General features: G+C 37.6%; 1 protein-coding gene across 5 annotated transcripts in view; it reads right to left on the bottom strand.

The window, feature by feature from the left end:
- The window catches only part of OSBPL9 (oxysterol binding protein like 9), a 161,004-nt gene that overhangs the window by 16,930 nt on the left and 123,902 nt on the right, over positions 1–20,172 (bottom strand). For 3 of the 5 annotated variants that reach the window (XM_046661004.1, XM_046661002.1, XM_046661006.1), the window contains 4 exons: positions 10,957–10,995; positions 7,976–8,066; positions 6,833–6,937; positions 3,646–3,805 (listed from right to left, as the gene is read on the bottom strand). In XM_046661004.1, the coding sequence (XP_046516960.1) occupies positions 3,646–3,805; positions 6,833–6,937; positions 7,976–8,066; positions 10,957–10,995 (395 nt within the window). The remainder of the gene's footprint in view (positions 1–3,645; positions 3,806–6,832; positions 6,938–7,975; positions 8,067–10,956; positions 10,996–20,172) is intronic. The other 2 variants (XM_046661005.1, XM_046661003.1) reach the window with 1 other exon arrangement.

A 20,172-nucleotide genomic window follows, 5' to 3' on the forward strand; every position in this document is an offset into this window, starting at 1 on the left:
AATGCAATTCCACAGGTCAGATCTGTTTATGCTGTGCTGTTCCTCCTTATTCAGAGTAGGAACCGTTTCTGGGCCAAGGGAAATGCTCAATAAAGTTCAAAATGGGGAAAAAAATGGGATAAATTCTCATTTATCCATTTCATAATTTATCTTGTTCAGGACAAAGCATTTAAAGAAAATAGTCAAAAAACAATAGCAACAGTGACAAAAATAACATGCTTAGAGGAAACATGTATCTGCAATGTGCTAACTTGTATAGAATTTAATCATAAGATCATAAATAAAGAATTTAAAGCTCTAAACTTAATTATAATAACAGAATCCACAGTCTTATGGAGCACCTAGTATGTGCCAAACACTGTATGTGTCTCCCAAACAATCCAACCTCCATAACAGCTCACAAGGTCAACATGATGTTTTTGTTTTTTTTTTTAAGGAAGATTAGCCCTGAGCTAACTGCTGCCAATCCTCCTCTTTTTGCTGAGGAAGACTGGCCCCAAGCTAACATCCATGTCCATCTCCCTCTAACGTGGTAATTCTTATACAGAGATGCCCAGAGGTACAGTGACTGGTCCGAGGTCACAAAGCTGGTAAGTAGTGGAGCCATTTCAAACGTTTATCTGGCTACAAAGCACAAGTTCTTTCTAATCTGCACTTTCATCTAGTTACTAAAGGTGTAAAACCATACTGCTCAATAACACAGTTCACACAGAAGCTGTCATTACATGTCTCTAGAAACTGAACAGTTAAAGAACTTGAACTCAAGCTTTCAAGTTCTCTTCCTTCAGAGAGTGAAACAGTAGATAGAAACTTGCCCTGAGAGTTAGAAAACTACTGTAGCAGTTGATGACCAGCAGGTGTCACAAGTTCAATGCCTACAGAGGCCAGACAGAACACATCAACATGTGAACAGGCCAGTTATGAGACCTGGAGCCAGAATGCTCAATTTGAAGGGATTTAAAGGCCCATTTAAACAGTAACAACCACCACCAAATAGGTCAACAAACACTGAGCTAGCCAAATAAAACATCTGCCAGTTCCTACCAGTTTGGCAATCTGGATTAGGGCATAAAAGCTTGAAAGTGAGAAAGAAAAGAAATCCAGAGCAGGTCAGTTGGGCACAGAACTTAACTCTGGATCCTTTCAAATGGAGGCTCAGGAACTGTGTATTTGTCATGGGATGGGTACTGGGAGAGCAGAGAAGAAAGGTCTCAAGGAAGAGAAAAGAGAAAAGCCTCTGAGCCTGTAGGTGACTTTGTGACACACCTATTTCAGGCATAACAGGTAAGCATTTTTAAATTTTCCATTTAATAAAAATTTTGGGAGAACCCCTGAAAGGAGGCTAACGACGTCTTACCAGGCTTTTACTGAATAGAGATACATGTTTCCAGGGGACAGACAGATGAGCCCATTTTGATATTTAATTGTACGTCGTTTAGAGTAACAGCTAATGTTCAGCATAAAAGACTGTCCTTACTTCAGTTTAAATACAACAAAGATTGAAAAATTCAAAAATCAATAATAACCTTTACTTTGGAATTTTCTTCCAAATGCTTATTTTCTTTTAACCCCACTACCATAAAAAAACATTTTAAAAAATGAAAGTGAAATTTTTATTGGCAAATTGCTAATAATGGTTTCTCAGTAGTTTATTTCCCCACATATAACTCTGAGAAACCAACATGCTAAACCAAACCTTTCTGCTACACTGGCCTTCTTGAGTAGTGGGTTCAAACCTCTCCTCCTTAACTCAAGTCTCATGTCTTAACAGTATGTTTTCACCGAGATCACACATCTTTCACTTTTGCCCACATTCAAAACCAGATTTTGATCCATGAAGTCACAAAACTCCCTGAACCAATACAGTCATTGTCTTTATAAATTTTGAGATTCTGAGCAGTTATGATGCCATTATATATGAATACTGCATTTCTCAGTTCATGTGTACGCTTAAGAAAACTAGAGTCCTACACAGTATTTCTTATTTAAAATAACCCAGGTTCAAGATGTAAGGACTGGCTGAGGGTAGTAAACTTGCAAATTCACATATAATTATTTCTAACTTTGTACTGTCTTACAAAGCAAACCCCAAGCTATAACAACAGTACCAACTCCTGAGAAAGCAGAAGAGTTGGAAAAAATACCCAAAAAAACTAAGCCAACTATACCTCAACAAATACAAGTAACATTAAAGTAAATAAATATTAATTTGCTTTCTACGATAACTACCATTTCAGTGCCTATTACATGCCAGACACTATATTAAGCATTTGACTGACATTCTCATTTAAATATTCACAATGACTCTTTGAAGTTGAAACTATTATTATCCTCATTTGACAAATGAGGAAACTGAGAATTACACACGTTAAACAACTTGACCAAGATCATACACCTTTACAGCAAAACAGATTTAGAACCTATTCTTTCTAAGATTCTAAAATCCGAAGTCTTAACCACAGCAACCTATATGCCAGTAGGGCTAACAAGTATTCTGCTTATCGGCTATCATGGAAATGACTTAAACGTAAAAGCCTTTTCTGTACAATGGTACACATCTAGCTTTGATTCGATGGTATAAAATAGGTCAAATGTTTTCTAATGAGGGAAAACCTATCACCAATATCTGTCAGAATCTGCCTGCTCGCTATCTCTGGAACCCACACATCCCTCCATTCCCATGCTATTGCCTTAGCTCAGGCGATCAACATTTCTCAACTCACTACCTGGGTCCAGCTGGTCTCCCTATCTCTAACGCAGCTCCACTGCATTCAATTCTATTATACAATTTAGGCAAATCTATTTTTCTAAAATCCAGACCTGAAAAGCAACTGCCATCACTCATGAGAAAATGTTCAAAATTCGTAAAAGGCCAATGGACTCTCCCCCCACCTGGCCCTTGTCAACCTCTTCTGTACCTTTTTTTTAAACCACTCCCCACAACTTAGGCTACAGCCACACTCAACCTTACAGTTCTCCAAAGAAACCAAGCTCCCCTGGCCCCGAGGCCTCTCTTAACAGGGTTCCAGCTCCTGAGAACATTTCCATTTCTCCCTCCTCCTCACTCTGGTGTCTGTTCTCTCTTTGCAACCACATTTCCTCTCAGCACTTCTGTGAGTCCCCTGACTTCTCAGACTTCAAAATGTTCCCACGGCATCTGTCTCTGCTTATTCTTACCATCGCATGGATCCCACTGGATTACAAATGTCTGTCTGTTCCTCTGACAGACTGTAAGTTCCCTGAGGGCAGGGACTGGGTCCTTTGTGTAGTGCCCGGCTTATAGGTGTTGACTATCTCCACTCTAATATAAAAACAAGTAACAATAACCTCTTATTTGTATAATACTTCCTAGCTCACACACTCTCATTTGACCCCCTCCTAATGTTGGTGCTACAGAAATAATGCCCCGAGTGCAATGAACGATACTGGCATATCACTATAGCTGATGTTAATTTATTCCATTTCAATTAAGTCAGGAGTAAAATCAACATTCTCACAGAACTGGCTTTGCTCAATAAGCCAATTAAAAATAAGCTGTCTTTTTTGTTTCTGCCAAATAACAACTTATAAGGGAGTCTGTCATTAACAACATTCTCAAAAATCAGAGGAGAGTTGTTTAAATATATACTTAGTTCATCTACTTACTCTATTAAGCGCTTTGGGGATGAGCCACTTTGATGGAATTCATCAGCATCATAGAATTCATCTTCACTGCTGGAATAAGAGAACTCTGGGACTGTATTTGGAGACAAGTTGACATGGCTTGGAGAAGTAAGACTGCTACTAGGTGGTGAGTGCCCACTGCCTAGGAAGTTAAAAGGTTTTTAATTCGGAGACAGTGTTGGTAATAGAAGGGAAGAAATGAGGGAGATGGGGTTAAAGCAGACCTTTCTAAAATCAAGAAAGAGTTAAGTTAAGTTGGTAGAAGTCCCTACATTATATGTAAAGAAATTCAACATTTAAACTAGAAAAGAAAAAGGTAAATCATGTTATAGAATGGGATATAGTCTGTTAGATAAATGAAAAAATGCTATGTTCCCATTCTATAATTATCTTTAATATTAGGAAGGGAGCTCTTTTGATTACAATCACAGTGTGTAAGTAAGTTCTGGTGTTGGAAGTCCCACAACAGATACCAATATCAGGTTCACAGTACCACTGGGAAGCCAGGGCTCTTGTTTTACACTATAGATCCTAAAAAAAGTAGCAGTGAGCCAATGGGAATGCAAGATGGAAAGAACATTAAAATATCGTTCAAGATATCACATTCATATTAGTCAGTACATTCTGGCAGTCATATGAAAACACAGAAGCTCTGCACAAAGCCCTGAGCATTCACCATCCCACCTCCTTATTTCTTTTCCGCCTAAATCGAAGTCAGCTGCCTGGGGCTCAAAGGCAGAGAAAATAGAGGGCTACTAAAGGGAGACTGTGGAACAAGAAAGGACTTGGAGGAACATCTTTCTACTCCTAAACAATCTAACTAAGGAAACGAAAAGTAACAGAGATCCAAAGAAAGCAGACTACCCTCTAATCTCTGTGACAATCATTTGGTTCACTGTCTAGCAATAAAGTAATAACAATAAAAGTATCAAACAGAACAATGGAGCATTGAGATCAATTTAACAAGTGTTTACTGAGCATCTGAGGGCTCTTAGGCAATTTATGCCAAACTGTTATGCCTGGTGGAGATTAAATTTAAGTCACTGCTTGCCACAGTTCTAGAATAAATTGAGAATTGTAGCAATAAAAATGAATGCAGAGCCACTCATGGATTTTGAGCCCATTCCTGTGTCTACGGTTCCATAGTTAGGGAAAGAACACATCCACCTGCCACGTTGCCAGGTTCACAAAGTTGCCAGGTTCACAAAGATATTTTTGAAATCTAAGACAAAATGTTTGCCACCTTTAAAAAGGTAATGCTTATTGTGGAAATTCCAAAGATAGTTCATTTTAGCAAATAACTTTAAATTCTCTTTTATTTTTTCCCGCCAGTAGCAGCAATAAGATAGGAAAGAACTTTCTATTATTAAAATGGGGGGAAAAGACCAAAGAATTACAGATGATTAAGTAACATGTAAATACTCCAGGTGATCACATAATTGAAAACGTGTCCAAGAAGAAAATGAGTTTGAATGAGAACTGCAAACAAAAGAACTGAGTTTCCCTTAAGAGAGCAAACAGTATTATTTTTTTGCTCAGTTGTTCCTTTATTTCTTTTCTGTATTAGTGAGAGAGGTGAAGGAAAGAAAGGTGGAGAAGATCAAGAAATCAGGTTGAAAAATCACATAAGACATAAATTAGATACTGACAATTTTTAAAATTTCTTTAAATCCACCTATTCTAAAATGTATTTCTGAAATAATTTATCCTAAATTACTATTATTTATAACTAATTAATTATCCTAAAGTTAAATTACTAAGGAAGAACAGTCACTTTTTCAAAGTTCATAATAGTTTTGTGTATCTCCAAAAAAACAAATTTTGGCTGTTTTAAAACTGACATAATCCCTGTTTATCAAAACAAAATAAAACACAAGTATTGTTTTTAAATTGAACAAGAGGTGATATGGTAATGAAATATAAAAAAAAGTCAGCCAAAATATTTCAACGTCATTATTTAAATTGCTCATCATTGCTCATTATTTAAATATCAGCATTTTCCCAAGAGCTTCAAGTAAGAGAGCAATGTTGCTTTCTTTCTTTCAAAATCCAGAAGACATCTGCCCATGCTGTTAAACATTAAAGACCACAGTAACAGCATCAGTACCTAGTAAAAATTCAAATTTCAAAATGGGCTAAAATCACAAGTTAATTTTTCAATCAATAAAATTCCTGCCCAGGAAGGAGTTCTGTGGGGCACCAGCAGGAGCTGATCTCCCGTCTCCTCCAGAGTGGTTCTGGTTTCGGTTTTGGCCTCCAGGTGTAACAAGGACAAAGCACTAACTGCTTCCATTTCCTTTGGTTCCACAGGTAACTCAAAGTAAATCTAATTAGTTTTAAAACAAGAAATAAATCTACTACTAACATTGATATCTTTGTAAATTAGAGCAAAAAATAAGGAGTATATGTCTAAACAAATTAAGAAAATGCAAATTAAAATGAAGTATCCTTTTTTGCCTATAAAATTGGCAAAGATGTGAAAGATTGATAAATCTATCTTAAAAAAATACACATGTGCCAAAAGTTGCTATCCTGAAGTACTGCTTATAATAGGAAATTACTGGAAACAACCTAAATGTCCATCAGTGGAAAAACAGGTAATACCTGCTCAGGCAGCTGTAAAAAGAATGTTGTAGACCTAAATGTAACTCTAAACGTTCTCTGTTAAATGAAAAGTCACAGAAACACATCATCTTATTTAGGTTAAAACAAAAACAACAATGAAAGTACACAATATAGGTATATATGTACATACATGTATGCAATGACAGAGGGAAGAGTAAAGAGGACTTTCAGCTTTTGCTCTCTATACTTTTGCACTGTCTGATCCTTTTATACTAAGAAAGTATACAAGTCTAAAATGAGCAAATTTTCTTAAAAAGTCAATAGAGATCTTCAAAATAAATCTTAGGGTAAACAAATGAACAAAATCGTGCAATATTTTATTTTATTTAAATTATAATTATTACTAAAGTTTCTGGTTCAATCACAAAGTTAACCACTTCATGAATGGAAGTGGTAAATTATGCTATTGTAATGGTAAAACTATGATATCTCCAACAGAAATACACAAGACATTTCTTCAATCTTTTTCTCATCAGTAATCAAACACAAATCTTAAACGTAAACAGGGAGTAATGAGAAGTAAAGAAAATACACAAATCTGTACCTGTACTATTTGGTGTCGGAGTCTGATGATGTCCCAAGGTAGCTAATACAGGTCCAACTGGTAGAGAAGATGGACGCTGCTCTGACTTGCACAACTGAGCAGGTTCTAGGAGATGTAAAGACGTGAAATAAGTTACAGAAACAGCCCAAACACAACTCTGTTATCTGCAGTGCTGTGGGATTCAAAATTTTGAAACTATACTGCATTAAATCAAGTTCTATGCTACTCCTTCTTTCTGACCTCCTATCCCCATTCAACTCAATGATTTGCTACCAAGTACTAGGACACTGGGCAGGGTATGAAGAAACCAGCCATGGAAGGCCAATACCTCAGTACCACTGCTCTGTAAAACCAGCAAAAGCTTCTCATGGCAAAGTGTTTCCAAGCATCTCACTACACAAAATCTGAAATGGGCACAGTATCTCCTCTTTAGCCCCGTGAGAGATATTAAGCTCATTCTAAGGAGTGAAAAGTCACGAAAGGATTTCACATACTTGTAAACAAGCATTTTTAAAAAGGATTTCCTTTTTTCCAGTACAATTTCTGACAACTACATCATCACTGAGAACATAAATGTTAGATGCAGCAAAAAAGTAAAAGGAACCAGTGTCACTGGGTGTGGTCCTAAGCTCTCCTTTACCAGTTTTTAAAAAATACTGTTTATTACTCTCTACTTAAAAATACACGTCTATCTAATCAGTAGGCATCACAAATTCCATTCTTCCCTTTCTCATTTTCTTAAAGTCCACCACGAAGAAACCATTTATACTGTTGAGAGCTATAAAGAATACCCCCAAATAGAACATTCCTGGATTACCTTCTGGCAGATCAAGGTATATTAAGTTCTCCTTGGTAGTCATGAATCCTGGGTCATAGGATTCTGTCCTACTACCTAATCCAAGTCTTAGTAACCGTGTTTGTCTTCCATTTCACTTTGAAAACCAAAAGCCCTTTCCTTGTACTTAGAAAGTCCAAATACCAAAAATACTATCATCTTTTTCCAGTTCATTTTTGCCTCTATTATTTTTTTTATTCCTTTTACTTATTATAAAAAAAAAAGCCCTTCGAGATTACTACAACAGCCATACAAATTAAGTTTTTTCTCATAAATGAATCTGTGAAACATTTTTCAAAATACTATACCTGGAGGTAAGGCAGTCTGGGAAGGCATTGTGTTAATCACAGGTTCCAAGGGACTAGGTTGATATATTGCATCTACAGGATTAATAGTACTCTGAGATTTAAAAAAAAACAAAAAACAAAAAAACACAGTATAGTTATTTTTAATTAAATGCCCTTCTAGCGCTGACCCACGTAAATGTATGAAAAGCCCACATTCCTGACAGCAAAGTCATGAGGGTAGCTACACAGATACACTGGTCAAAATACAAAGAAGAAATAAAACGCCTTTTCTAAACAGAAGTCTGAGCATTTCTTATTTTTGAAAAAGGCATAGTAAGGAGGGAAAATGAATGAACTTCTGCCATATAGGAAGGTAAAGCTAAATGGGAAAACTTGGAAACAGTCGTAAAATGGTATGGGAAGATTTCAGGAAGCTAGAAAAATAAGCTCTCAATTCAAGCCAGTGCTTCTCAAGTTCTTAATTCACCACAAATACTGTTTTTCCACCAAAAACAGGGAAGTGCTCTCTCCTGCTTTGGGGTTAACAAACATCATACCTATGACGAGCTAATGCACCTGCACCACTAGGATCTTACCCTTCCATCCTATACTACTGCCACCGTCCATCACTGTGTATTGCACAGTATAGGCATCTAGTTTTCCGGTCACTAAAGGCAGAGATGTATCTTCTACTGGGGGGTGTGGGGAAGAAGGGTTTTTTTTCTTTTTTCTTTTTTGAGCATTTAGAAGAAAAAAGTACTCAAACATGTAGCTGCAATTTTAGAGAAAAAAATGGCTAGGTTTCTGTGATTCCAAGCCAAGATAGGACTCTGCCAGCAAGATGGCATTTTAAAAACAAGACTCCATGAAGCATTTGTATTTGGAGGAGAGGGGATTTTAAACCAAGGTCTTTGCCAGAGTAAAGTTTAAATCACCATTTAGAAGACTATACTGGACAAAACCCAAGAAATAGAAAGTTATTAAGCTTTCTTTGATTTGGAAAACTAAACTTCAAATATATATTAGGTAGAGCTTATAGCAAGTACTGAAACAGAATTAAAAGAGAAATACTTTGCTGATGAATGAACCCAAAAAGCATTTGTAAAAATTTAAAAGTGCCTAACAACGGAATCTGAGATAATGGTAAAGTTTTTGTAGCATTCACATTTTAAAGTCTAAATTTAAAAAAAAATTTTTTAACCGTCTCTCTGCATAAGTATTCTAAACTTAAATCAGATCTCTTAAATCAAGTGATTTGAACACAAGAACTCTGATTCTCGTCACTACAATAGTCCACCTACCATAAATATTCTGATTGGAAAGTAAAGGACACTTAGAGAAGAAACTCTGAAAATAATCATCAATAATCCAAAACCTAGTAAAGTGAAGTGGGTAAGGTTTTCAAGGATTGGGAGGGGGTTGCTTGAGTGGTTAAGTATGAGCGCTCCACTCGGTGGCCCAGGCTTTCACTGGTTCGGATCCTGGGCACCGATGTGGTACCACTCATCAAGCATGTTGAGGTAGCATCCCACATCCCACAACTACAAGGACCTACAACTAGAATATACAACTATATACTGGGGGACTTTGGGGAGAAGAAGAAAAAAAAAAAGAAAGATTGGCAATAGATGTTAGCTCAGAGCCTTTTTTTTTGAGGAAGATTAGCCCTGAGCTAAGATTTGCCAATCCTCCTCTTTTTGCTGAGGAAGACTGGCCCTGAGCTACCATCGGTGCCCATCTTCCTCTACTTTATACGTGGGACGCCTACCACAGCATGGCTTTTGCAAAGCAGCAGCATGTCCACACCCGGGATCCAAACCTGTGAACCCCAGGCAGCTGAGAAGCAGAACGTGCGCACTTAACTGCTGCGCCACCAGGCCGGCCCCTATTTTTTAACATCATAAAAAGTACACTTTTGCTTTGAGGGAAAGAGATAAAAATAATTGCCCATAGATTTTCTTTATCTCAGGAAAAAATAGATTAGATTAGATTGTATTTATACCACATAATTGTATGACATCACCATGGCTCAAACTTTGAACTCACACTGTGAGAAGAGAAATAAAAATTCCAATGTGTTTAACTCCAATTTAAAAAATGTTTCCCATCTCTCTGTTTTCTTAAGAAATATGCAAACAACATACTTAACTTCTTTGTTTTAATTTTAAAACAAATATAAAGACAACATGCACATCTTTTCAAGTATAATCCTGAGATGGTTTTGAAGATTTACAAATGAGTTTCCATATCTCAGAGAAGCTGGCATTTATAAAGTCTCAGGACAAAAAAGAGAGGCTGCCTCCTGCTTCCGAAATACAGTCTCAACAGAAGTTGGTTGGTTACCATCAAACTAGGGTAGCTCAAAAATTTCCAGCTGGGAAGTACTAATAAGACAATTTTCTTTTCTTTTACAAGGCAAGTTGAATATAAGGGAATTAGTAAAATGCCAAGGAGGAGAAAAACAGACAATGACTGTAAGTCAAAGAATTCATCTTGCAACTTGTTCCAACAAAGATGAAGTATACACCACAGCAGCAAGGATAGCTAATACACAAAATCTAAAAACAAAAGATAAGAAAATAACAGAAACCTATAAACATATTTAAATAGATTAAGATATGTTTCAGTATTATACCCCTCCCCATCTGCTTTCATCTGAGAAAAAAAGAAGTTTGACAAGAAATGTAGCATTGTGAGTTACGCCTTAGTCATAAAAGCTGCATTTTCATATCATGATTAACCCTTCAAGTTAACACATGCAAAGTGAATCAATCTGAACCCACACTTAGAAAAATTTTAAGATTGACATTTCCCCTCCAAATGATTGCTGAAAGATCTTTAGGAGCTCAAGGAAAATTGCAAGAGTCAACAACAAAAAGCAGTGAGTAGGTGAAAACAGGAATTTGCGTTGAAAATGAGTAGAAATTCAGGCTTCTCCTGACATGACTGGTTATAATGCTCTGCAGAAGTAAAGGAAAACAAAAGGATTAGATTAAACTTACTATAATTCCATCTGCGTGCTTCTCCGCATTACACTGGTCCTTAAGGAGAAATGTTAAAAATATTAACTTCATTCTTTCATTTAAGTAACTCTTTGTGTACTTTCTTCCCTACTAAGAAAGCTTATTTTACTAGGTAAGTAACAGTGTTAGAAAACTATTTCTCTGCTTCCACTAAGATTTTAATTCCATTTGTACATTCCTAGCCAAATGTAATTCCATCACTGGCTACAAGACAATCAACATTAACAGCATGGCAATTAATCTTCATACAGGCATTTAATGAAGTTCATTGTAGAAATATCCTATTGAACTGTGTAGTCACATTGGTACCAACAAGTAGAAGCAGACATCCTAACTTAGGTCGAAGACCCTGAATATTTCTGGGTTTGAGTCTATAGTAAATTATGCCAACTCCTCACAACTCCCAAACTCTTACTGCACTTTAATGGTATGACAATCATATACCCTCAAAAACTCAGGGTAGACACAATTTGCCATATTCTGACTGCTGGCCCCAGAATTATACTAATACTTTTCTAAATAGATGGTCTGATTTTGTTTCAGGAAACATAATCACTGTACCCATGGAATGATGATATAAGGGCTAACACTTACTACCCCGCAGGTATTTTATGTATGTTAATTCATTTATTCCACCAACAACACTATTATTATCCCCATTGGATAGATGAGAAAATTCAGACAGAGATGTACTTGAAGAAGGTGGTGGTGGAAAGTCATCGACACATATTCATTCCCATAACCATAATCCATAAATATATTGTATTATGCAGATGATATATTTAAATTTAAATAAAACTGATTAAAGTTTTAATGCCATACTATCAGGAAGTTTTCAAGTGTTGTTAAATACCAATATTTGGTCTTGGTTTAAAACATAATGGCCAAGTTATAGCTCATTTATCTGTAACTTTTTCTTTCTTTAACTACTGAGGTTACTCAGAAACCTACATTAAAGAGTTAACCAAAAGCAATTTGAAGATTTGGGGATCATTTTTTTTAAGTGCATTTGCAGAATAGAATTTACATACCAGGCATGAAATGGCTATCCTTAGAAGAGCCTGCCTGCAAAGCTGGCCTTTGGCTGGTGTCTGGGAAACCGTATTTAAGAAGAGTTCCTACCACCCTAACTTTAAGGGTAGCTCACTATGCCTAACCTGTTTAAGGAAACAATAAGGTTTATGCTGAACACCTACTTTCCTTCTGGAAGTCTGGAATTTTGGTAAGTGCTAGGTATAGAGTGCATCACAAGCCTCCAATAAAAACCTTGGGTTTCAAGTCTCTAACAGCTCCCCTGGTGAACATCATTTCAAAAGTGCTGCCACAATTTGCTGCTGGAGGAAGTAAGCAGATCCTGTATGACTCTACTGGGAGAGGACTCTTGGAAGCTTATGCCTAGTTTCCTCTGGATTTTGCCCCATGTGACTTTTCCCTTTGCTCAATTAGCTTTGGATCCTTTTGCTGTAATAAATTGTAGCTATGGGTATGACTACACACTGTGTCCTGTGAGTCCTCCAAGCAAATCACCAAACCCAGGGGTGGTCTTGGGAACCTCTGACACACAGCATATCCCTGAGAATAACTGCATTTTGATATCTATATAATTCATGTTGGAATTTTCCCATTTACTAGTACAACTGAATTTGCATATCCCTGAGAATAACTGCATTTTGATATCTACATAATTCATGTTGGAATTTTCCCATTTACTAGTACAACTGAATTAACTATATATTTAAAATATGCAAAGTTTCAGTAATTCTTAATAGAAACAGCTGAAAATAAACTATTGAGAATAAAACAGAGAAATTAAAGCTTGTTGTGGGATGATATTTTAATTTACTTTTAGCTTTCCCCTATTAATTTCTAAACAATACAATTGATTTTTTCAAAGAATTTCTTAGAAATATATACATGTGGTAGATTAAATTTTCCAAAAATGGCCCCAATAAGAGGTAGAGTTCACGTGCTCTACCTTGAACCTAGACGGCCCTTTGTGACCACCTCTACCAATAAGTATAACAGAAATGACTATATGTCACTTCCGAGAGTAGGTCACGGAAATACCACAAACTTCTATCTTGTTTTCTTGAAACCCAACCACCATACTGTGAGAAAGCCCAAAGAGTCATGAAGGGGACCAAGTGTAGAAGAACCTAGGCCCCCAGCCAAAGTTCCCAGGAATGTGAGTGAGCTATCTTGAAAGTAGATCCTCTGGCATCCCAATCAAGCCACCATAGGTGACCACTGCATGGAACAGAAACAAAGCATAATGCCTACCCAAATTGCAGATTTGTAAGCAAAATAAATCACTGTTGCTATTTTAAGACACTCAGTTTTGGGGTGGTCTGTTATGCAGCAATAGATTACTGATATAGCACATTACATTTTCTAATTCTGGTATAATTTAAAATAAACTTAAATATCTGACAACTTTTTCCCTAAAATGTTCTCAATTAATAATGTACACTATCTACAGGATATTTTAAAGATGTCATTTTTTCCTTCTTCTCTCCAAAGCCCCCCGGTACAAAGGTGTGTATTTTTAGTTGTGGGTCCTTCTAGTTGTGGCACATGTGGGATGCCGCCTCAGCATGGCTTGACGAGCATTGCCATGTCCGCGCCCAGAATCTGGATTGGCAAAACCCTGGGCCGCAAAGCGGAGTGCACGAACTTGACCACTCGGCCACAGGGCCAGCCCCAGGATATTTTAAATTAGGGTTTAGTGTTTATTATTTTTGTTACTGTTGTAGTTTGTTTTTTAAGGCAGAGTCAAACTACATGACCCCATAGACTATTAAATGCCTTACTATCAATCGATTCCCATCATGAACTTCAAAGGCTTACATCACTTAAAAAGGCTTATACTCATTTTTCTCCCTCTCTCCTTCCACTGTTCTTCTTAAAATTTTTTTGTAACTAAACCACAAGTTGCCTTTTATTGGAGTCAGCTAAAGCTAAATCTCAGGTATTCCTGAACCAGAGATTTGACTGAATTCAGTATGAATTACGTGAATGAAACAAAGGAAAGGGTCTAATGCTACTTCTCACTTAAATTAAAGCACATGTTTTTCTGATTCTCATTCCTTAACACAACGGGGCTACTCTCTTCTCTGAACACACCAGCATAACTGAGATCTGGAAACAGGACAGTGAACAAAAACAGCAGCAGCGCATTATTTGGGAAGACTTCTGACCAGAATTACAGACTCCAGTATTTTTAAAACCGTGACTACCAACAAAATACATGAAATACATCCCCATCTTTCTAATGAGGCAACGTAGTCTAGTGAAAATTCTCTTAATTATGTACCTATACACTTACTAATTATATGAAACAAAAAATAAACACACTAGGTGATGAAAGAAAATTTCTATTTCAAGTTTTGTGAGATTCAAATGGGGCTGGGATGACATGCAAAAAAATAAATTTGGACCCCTCTCTCACACCATAAAAATTTAACTCAAAGTGGAAAAAACTATAAAACTCTTAGAAGAAAACTCAGGGATAAATCCTTATGATCTTTGATTAGGCAATGATTTCTCAAATAAGCCATCAAAGGCACAAGCAATGGAAGACTGGTAAGTTGGACTTCATCAAAATTTTAAATATGCATACTTTTTTTTTGGAGGAAGATTAGCCCTGAGCTAACATCTGCTGCCAATCCTCCTCTTTTTGCTGAGGAAGACTGACCCTGAGCTCACATCCATGCCCATCTTCCTCTATTTTATATGTGGGACACCTGCCACAACATGGCTTGACAAGCAGTGCGTAGGTCTGCACCCGCGATCCAAACCGGCAAACCCCAGGCCGCCAAAGTGGAACATGCGAACTTACTGCTGTGCCACAGGGCCGGCCCCGTAATATGCATGCTTCTAAGGACACTATCAAGAAAGTGAAAAGACAATCCACAGACTCAGGAAAAAAAAAAAAAAGTGCGGGGTAATAGGGCTGGAGGGTGAACATAAGGGGCACATATGTATGGTGACTGACAATAATGCACAACTCAAATTTCACCATGTTATAAACTATTATGACCTCAATTAAACTTTAAAAAGGTCACTGAACATTTTCTATGTGCAAGGAATAGTTCCTGGTGCTGGGAATACAGCAATAAACAAAAAGACAAAGTAAAATTTTGCAAATCATGTATCTGATAAGGACTGGTATCCAGAATATGTAAAATCACTCTTACAACTCAATAAGATAAAAAACCCAATTACAAAATGGGCAAAGAATCTGCATAGACATTTCGCCAAAGAAGATATATGAATGGCTTATAAGCACATGAAAAGATGCTCAACATCATTATTCCTAAGGAAAATGTAAATGAAAACCACAGTGAGATACCACCAGAATGACTATAATCAAAAACACAATCACAAATGTTGGTAAGGATGTGGCGAAAATGGAACCATTACACACCGTCGGTCTCAATGTAAAATGGTGTGACTGCTTTGGAAAACAGTTTAGCAGTTTCTCAAAAAGTTAAACAGAGAGTGGAGTAACTCCACTCCTACGTATATACTTAAGAGGAATGAAAATATACACCCACAGAAAAACACAGGCCAATGTTCACAGCAGCAGTATTCATAATAGCCAAAAAGTGGAAACAACCTAAAGTTCACCAACTGACAAATGGATAAACAAAATGTGGTATATCTATTCAATGGAACATTATTCAGCAATGAAAAGGAATTAACTCCTGATACATGGCTGAACCTTGAAAACATGATGCTAAATGCAAGAAGCCAGTCACCAAAAAACCACATACTGTATGAATATTTTATATCAAATATCCAGAATAAGCAAATCTAAAGACAGAAAGTAGATTAGCGGTTGCGAGGGACTAGAAGAGGCATGGGGTCAGGGGTAATGAGGGAAAGAGGTACAGCAAATGACTACCTAATAGGTATGGTGTTTCTTTTGGGGGTAATAAAATGTGCTAAAATTAGATTATGGTGACAGCTGCACAACTTTGTAAATACACTAAAAACTATTCAAGTGTACACTTTAAATGAGTGCATTTTATGGCATTACATAACTTATATATCAATAAACCTGTTTAAAAAAGCCTGATGAGAAATTAATGAATATTGATGAAAACAAAAGGTTTATGCAGAAAAATGTTCTGGGGAGAGAACCTGGGATCCAAGGACAACTTAATTATATAATCTACTTTAAAAGCATCTATGGTTAGATAACTCAGTTCTGAAAGGATAATCTGGACCTGTGCTGTTCAGTCCGGTAGCTACTAGTCACATATAGGTACTGAGCACTTGAAATGTGGCGAAAGGTGTAAAGTGTACCCACGATATTGAAGACTTGAGCAAAAGAAAAAAAAGAATATGAAATACCTCATTAATGAATTTTTATATTGAGTACATGTTGAAATAATATTTTGGTATACTATGTTAAATAAAATACATTATTAAAATTAATTTCACTTGCTTTTATGAGTTGTGGCATATAGTCCTATCACCTAATCTCAGTGAAGAACTGGTGAAGTCCCTAGGTGCAGCGGGTCTCTGCTCCACTCCTCCCTCAACTCCTCACTTCCTCTGCAGTTCCCCATGAGGGGAAGACTGTCTCCATCTATGGTACAAAGGAAGAGTGAAGTCTTCTGAGCTAACACAGTCCACCTGAAAACCCCACTAAACAAGTGGTGCCCAAACTTCGCTGCACATTAGAATCACCTGGAAGTTTAAAACGGGCTAATGCCCGGAGATACCCCATACCAATTAAAACAGAAAGTTTGGGAGTGGGAGCCAGGCATCTGAACTGTTAAAGATTCCCAGGTAATTTCAATGTACAGCAAAGTTTGGGAATCAACGCACTAATTATTTAGGCAGTAAGGAAGCTTTTGGGAGAACTAAAATGAAAGAATCAAAACTGGAAGGAACACGGCCAGCCCTGTGGCCAAGTGGTTAAGTTCGCATGCTCGGAGGCCCAGGGTTTCACGGGTTCGGATCTTGGGCACGGACATGGCGTCACTCCTTAAGCCATGCTGAGGTGGCATCCCATATAACACAACCAGAAGTACCTAAAACTAGAATATACAACTATGTACTAGGGGGCTTTGGGGAGAAAAAGAAGAAAAAAAGATTGGCAACAGATTTTAGCTCAGGTGCCAATCCTTAGGGGGAAAAAACTGGAGGGAACTTAAATTCTACCTAGAGCTGCGTCTAAGCAGCCAATACTAAATCAACCCCAAACAAGACAGACGTCAAATTCTCTCTTCTTTTATCCGTTTGGTTTCTCACATGGCAATATTTCTCTCAAAGAAGCTGATTCCAATATCTTATTAACATGCCGGTGAAGAATAGTCCTCCAAAGTGGCTATAACAACTTACATTCCCAAATCAGTATTAGATGGAAGTTCTCATTTGCACCAACATGTGATAGTGTTGCTTTAAAATTTAAGACCTCTTAAATTTTTGTTGTTGTTGTTGAGGAAGCTCAGCTCCAAGTTAACATCTGCCAATCCTCCTCTTTTTGCTGAGGAAGACTGGCCTGAGCTAACATCCGTGCCCATCTTCCTCTACTTTATATGTGGGACCCCTGCCACAGCATGGCTTGATGAGCGGTGCCATGTCCGCACCTGGGATCCGAACTGGCAGACCCTGGGCTGCCAAAGTGGAACGTGCGCACTTAACTGCTGCGCCACCGGACCAGCCCTAAATTTTCTTTTAAATTTAATAAACACTTATTGAGGACTTGCTCTATATGCCTGGTACCAAGAGCATTACAAATACTAATTCATTTAAGGCTCACACTATCAGTAAGAGTAGAGGTTCTATTACTATCCACATTTTATATACAAGAGGAAACCAAAGCACAGAGAGGATAAATAAACTTGCTCAAGTGGTGCAGCAAAGATTCAAACCCTCAGTTGAGCTCCAGAGTCCATGCTTTTAAAGATAATGTCATGTTGTCGCTCATTATTTAAAAACCTTCTATCTCAATCACAGGTTAACTGATTAGATTTACCCAAAGATTAATTTATAAGGGTGATCATCACAGCACAGCAGAAAAGCAGTTAAATAAAAAAAAATCATACATATAGTGGAAATACTAGCCATGCAACCGTTAAAAATTACGTATTAGAAAAATTCATTCAAAATTCACAATTATTTATCAGGTGCCTACTATGCGGCAGGAAACTGTTCTAAGCACTGAGGATACAGCAGTATTGTGGAGTGAAATGTCTGTGTCTCCTCAAATTTCAGATATTGAAACCCTAACCCCCAGTGTGGCTATATTTGGATATGGGGCCTCTAGAGAAGTAAATTAAGGTTAAATAAGGTACCAAGGGAGGAGCCCTGATCCACTAAGTGTCTTATAAGATGAGACACCAGAGAGGTCTCCTGTGAGTGCTCACGTTCTGTCTCTTCTCAGTGTGCACACATCAAGGAAAGGCCATGTGAGGACACAGCAAGAAGGTGGCCATCTACAAGCCAGGAAGAGAATCCTCACCAGAAACAGAATCATCATGATCTTGGACTTCTAGCCTCCAAAACCAAGAGAAAATTAATTTCTGTTATTTTTAAGCCACCCAGTCTGTGGTGTTTTGTTTTGGCAGCCCAAGCAGACTCATACAAGTGGTAAATAAGACAACTGTCCTCATGGAGATTATAGCCAGGTGTAGAGAGGCAATAAACAGGATATTATGTAAATTTGGCTAGTGATGCAAGGCCATGAAGAAAAACAAACTAATGGGAGGCAGAGACGATTTTAGATAAGTGGTCAGGAAAGTCTCTCCAAAGCGGTTTCATGTTGGCAGAAATTTGAATAAAGTGAGGGAGTGAGCCCTGGAAACCTGGGGGAAATGTCTTCCAGGCAGAGGGACAGCAAATACAAATCTCTGAAGCAGAAAATGCCCGGCCTGAGAAAAAGAAAACAGGCCAATGTCGTTAGAATGGTGTGATCAAGCGAGTGATGGCTCAGATGATGTACGTTATGGTGAGGAGTTTAGATTCCATTCTAAGGGAGATGGGAAACCATTGGGGGGGGGGTGAGCAGGCAAGTGGTATGGTCTCATTTATATTTAAATTAGGTTTAAAGATACACAGAGTTCATATAGGGTACATAAAAAATTTAAGGGATGTATCTGTACATAAAAAGACTTAACAACAATTTCTTTCTGGAAACTTCTTTCTGGAAAAAATTAAAAAGCCAAACTTCGCACCTATATGTTGACTGACAAATAATAATGTACAACTGAAATTTCACAATGTTGTAAACTATCATAACCTCAGTAAAACAAAAAAAGTTATCCAAGGTCAGGAAAAAAAGAAAAAAAAAGCCAAACTCCATTTATTTGATCCATGTTACCCATTCAGAATGACCTTGAAATGTAGGTTTATCAAGCTGGGATAAAATAGACAAGTAGGGGGGCCGGCCCGGTGGCGCAGCGGTTAAGTTCGCACGTTCCGCTTCTCGGCGGCCCGGGGTTCGCTGGTTCGGATCCCGGGTGCGGACATGGCACTGCTTGGCAGCCATGCTGTGGTAGGCGTCCCACGTATAAACTAGAGGAAGATGGGCACGGATGTTAGCTCAGAGCCAGGCTTCCTCAGCAAAAAGAGGAGGACTGGCAGTAGTTAGCTGAGGGCTAATCTTCCTCCCAAAAAAAAAAAAAAAAAAAAAACCAAAAAAAAAAATAGACAAGTAGGAGGTACAAACTAAATTGTAGAAATGTTTTAGTAATTTGAATTATAACTCTTTCCAAAAAGAGAATACCAAAAATGTTCTTGATGAGTGGCTAAAAGGTGAGCTACTGAAAGAGGCTAGGCTGCTCTATTTTACGACTACTCAAGTCCTGAATGATGTGTAGAGATCATCCAAACTGGCCTAAAAGCTACGAGCTCTTCTAGAGAATGCAGTATGACTCCCTCAAACGCCGGGCCTGGCGTAGTTTACTGGTTACCTATATATAGGCTTTTGGGTAACTGCAGGTGCTCCCACCCACCCATGCAATCTCACAGTCAAGAAAAACGAAAACAAAAACCTTACCACTGTTATGCCTCCAACCCTATCCTCCATTTTTTGAGCTTTAGAATATATTCTGATCCACAAAAGTACATGAAAAATTTAGACAGATACATAGGAAATCAGGCATAGTGGTCAAGAAGGCCTAGAAAGTAAACACAAGCCCTAAAGTTCTGACACATTAATACTGAATCTGGCCTCAAAAA

Source organism: Equus quagga, chromosome 5, assembly GCF_021613505.1.
Source record: "Equus quagga isolate Etosha38 chromosome 5, UCLA_HA_Equagga_1.0, whole genome shotgun sequence".
NCBI classification, from domain to species: Eukaryota; Metazoa; Chordata; class Mammalia; order Perissodactyla; family Equidae; genus Equus; species Equus quagga.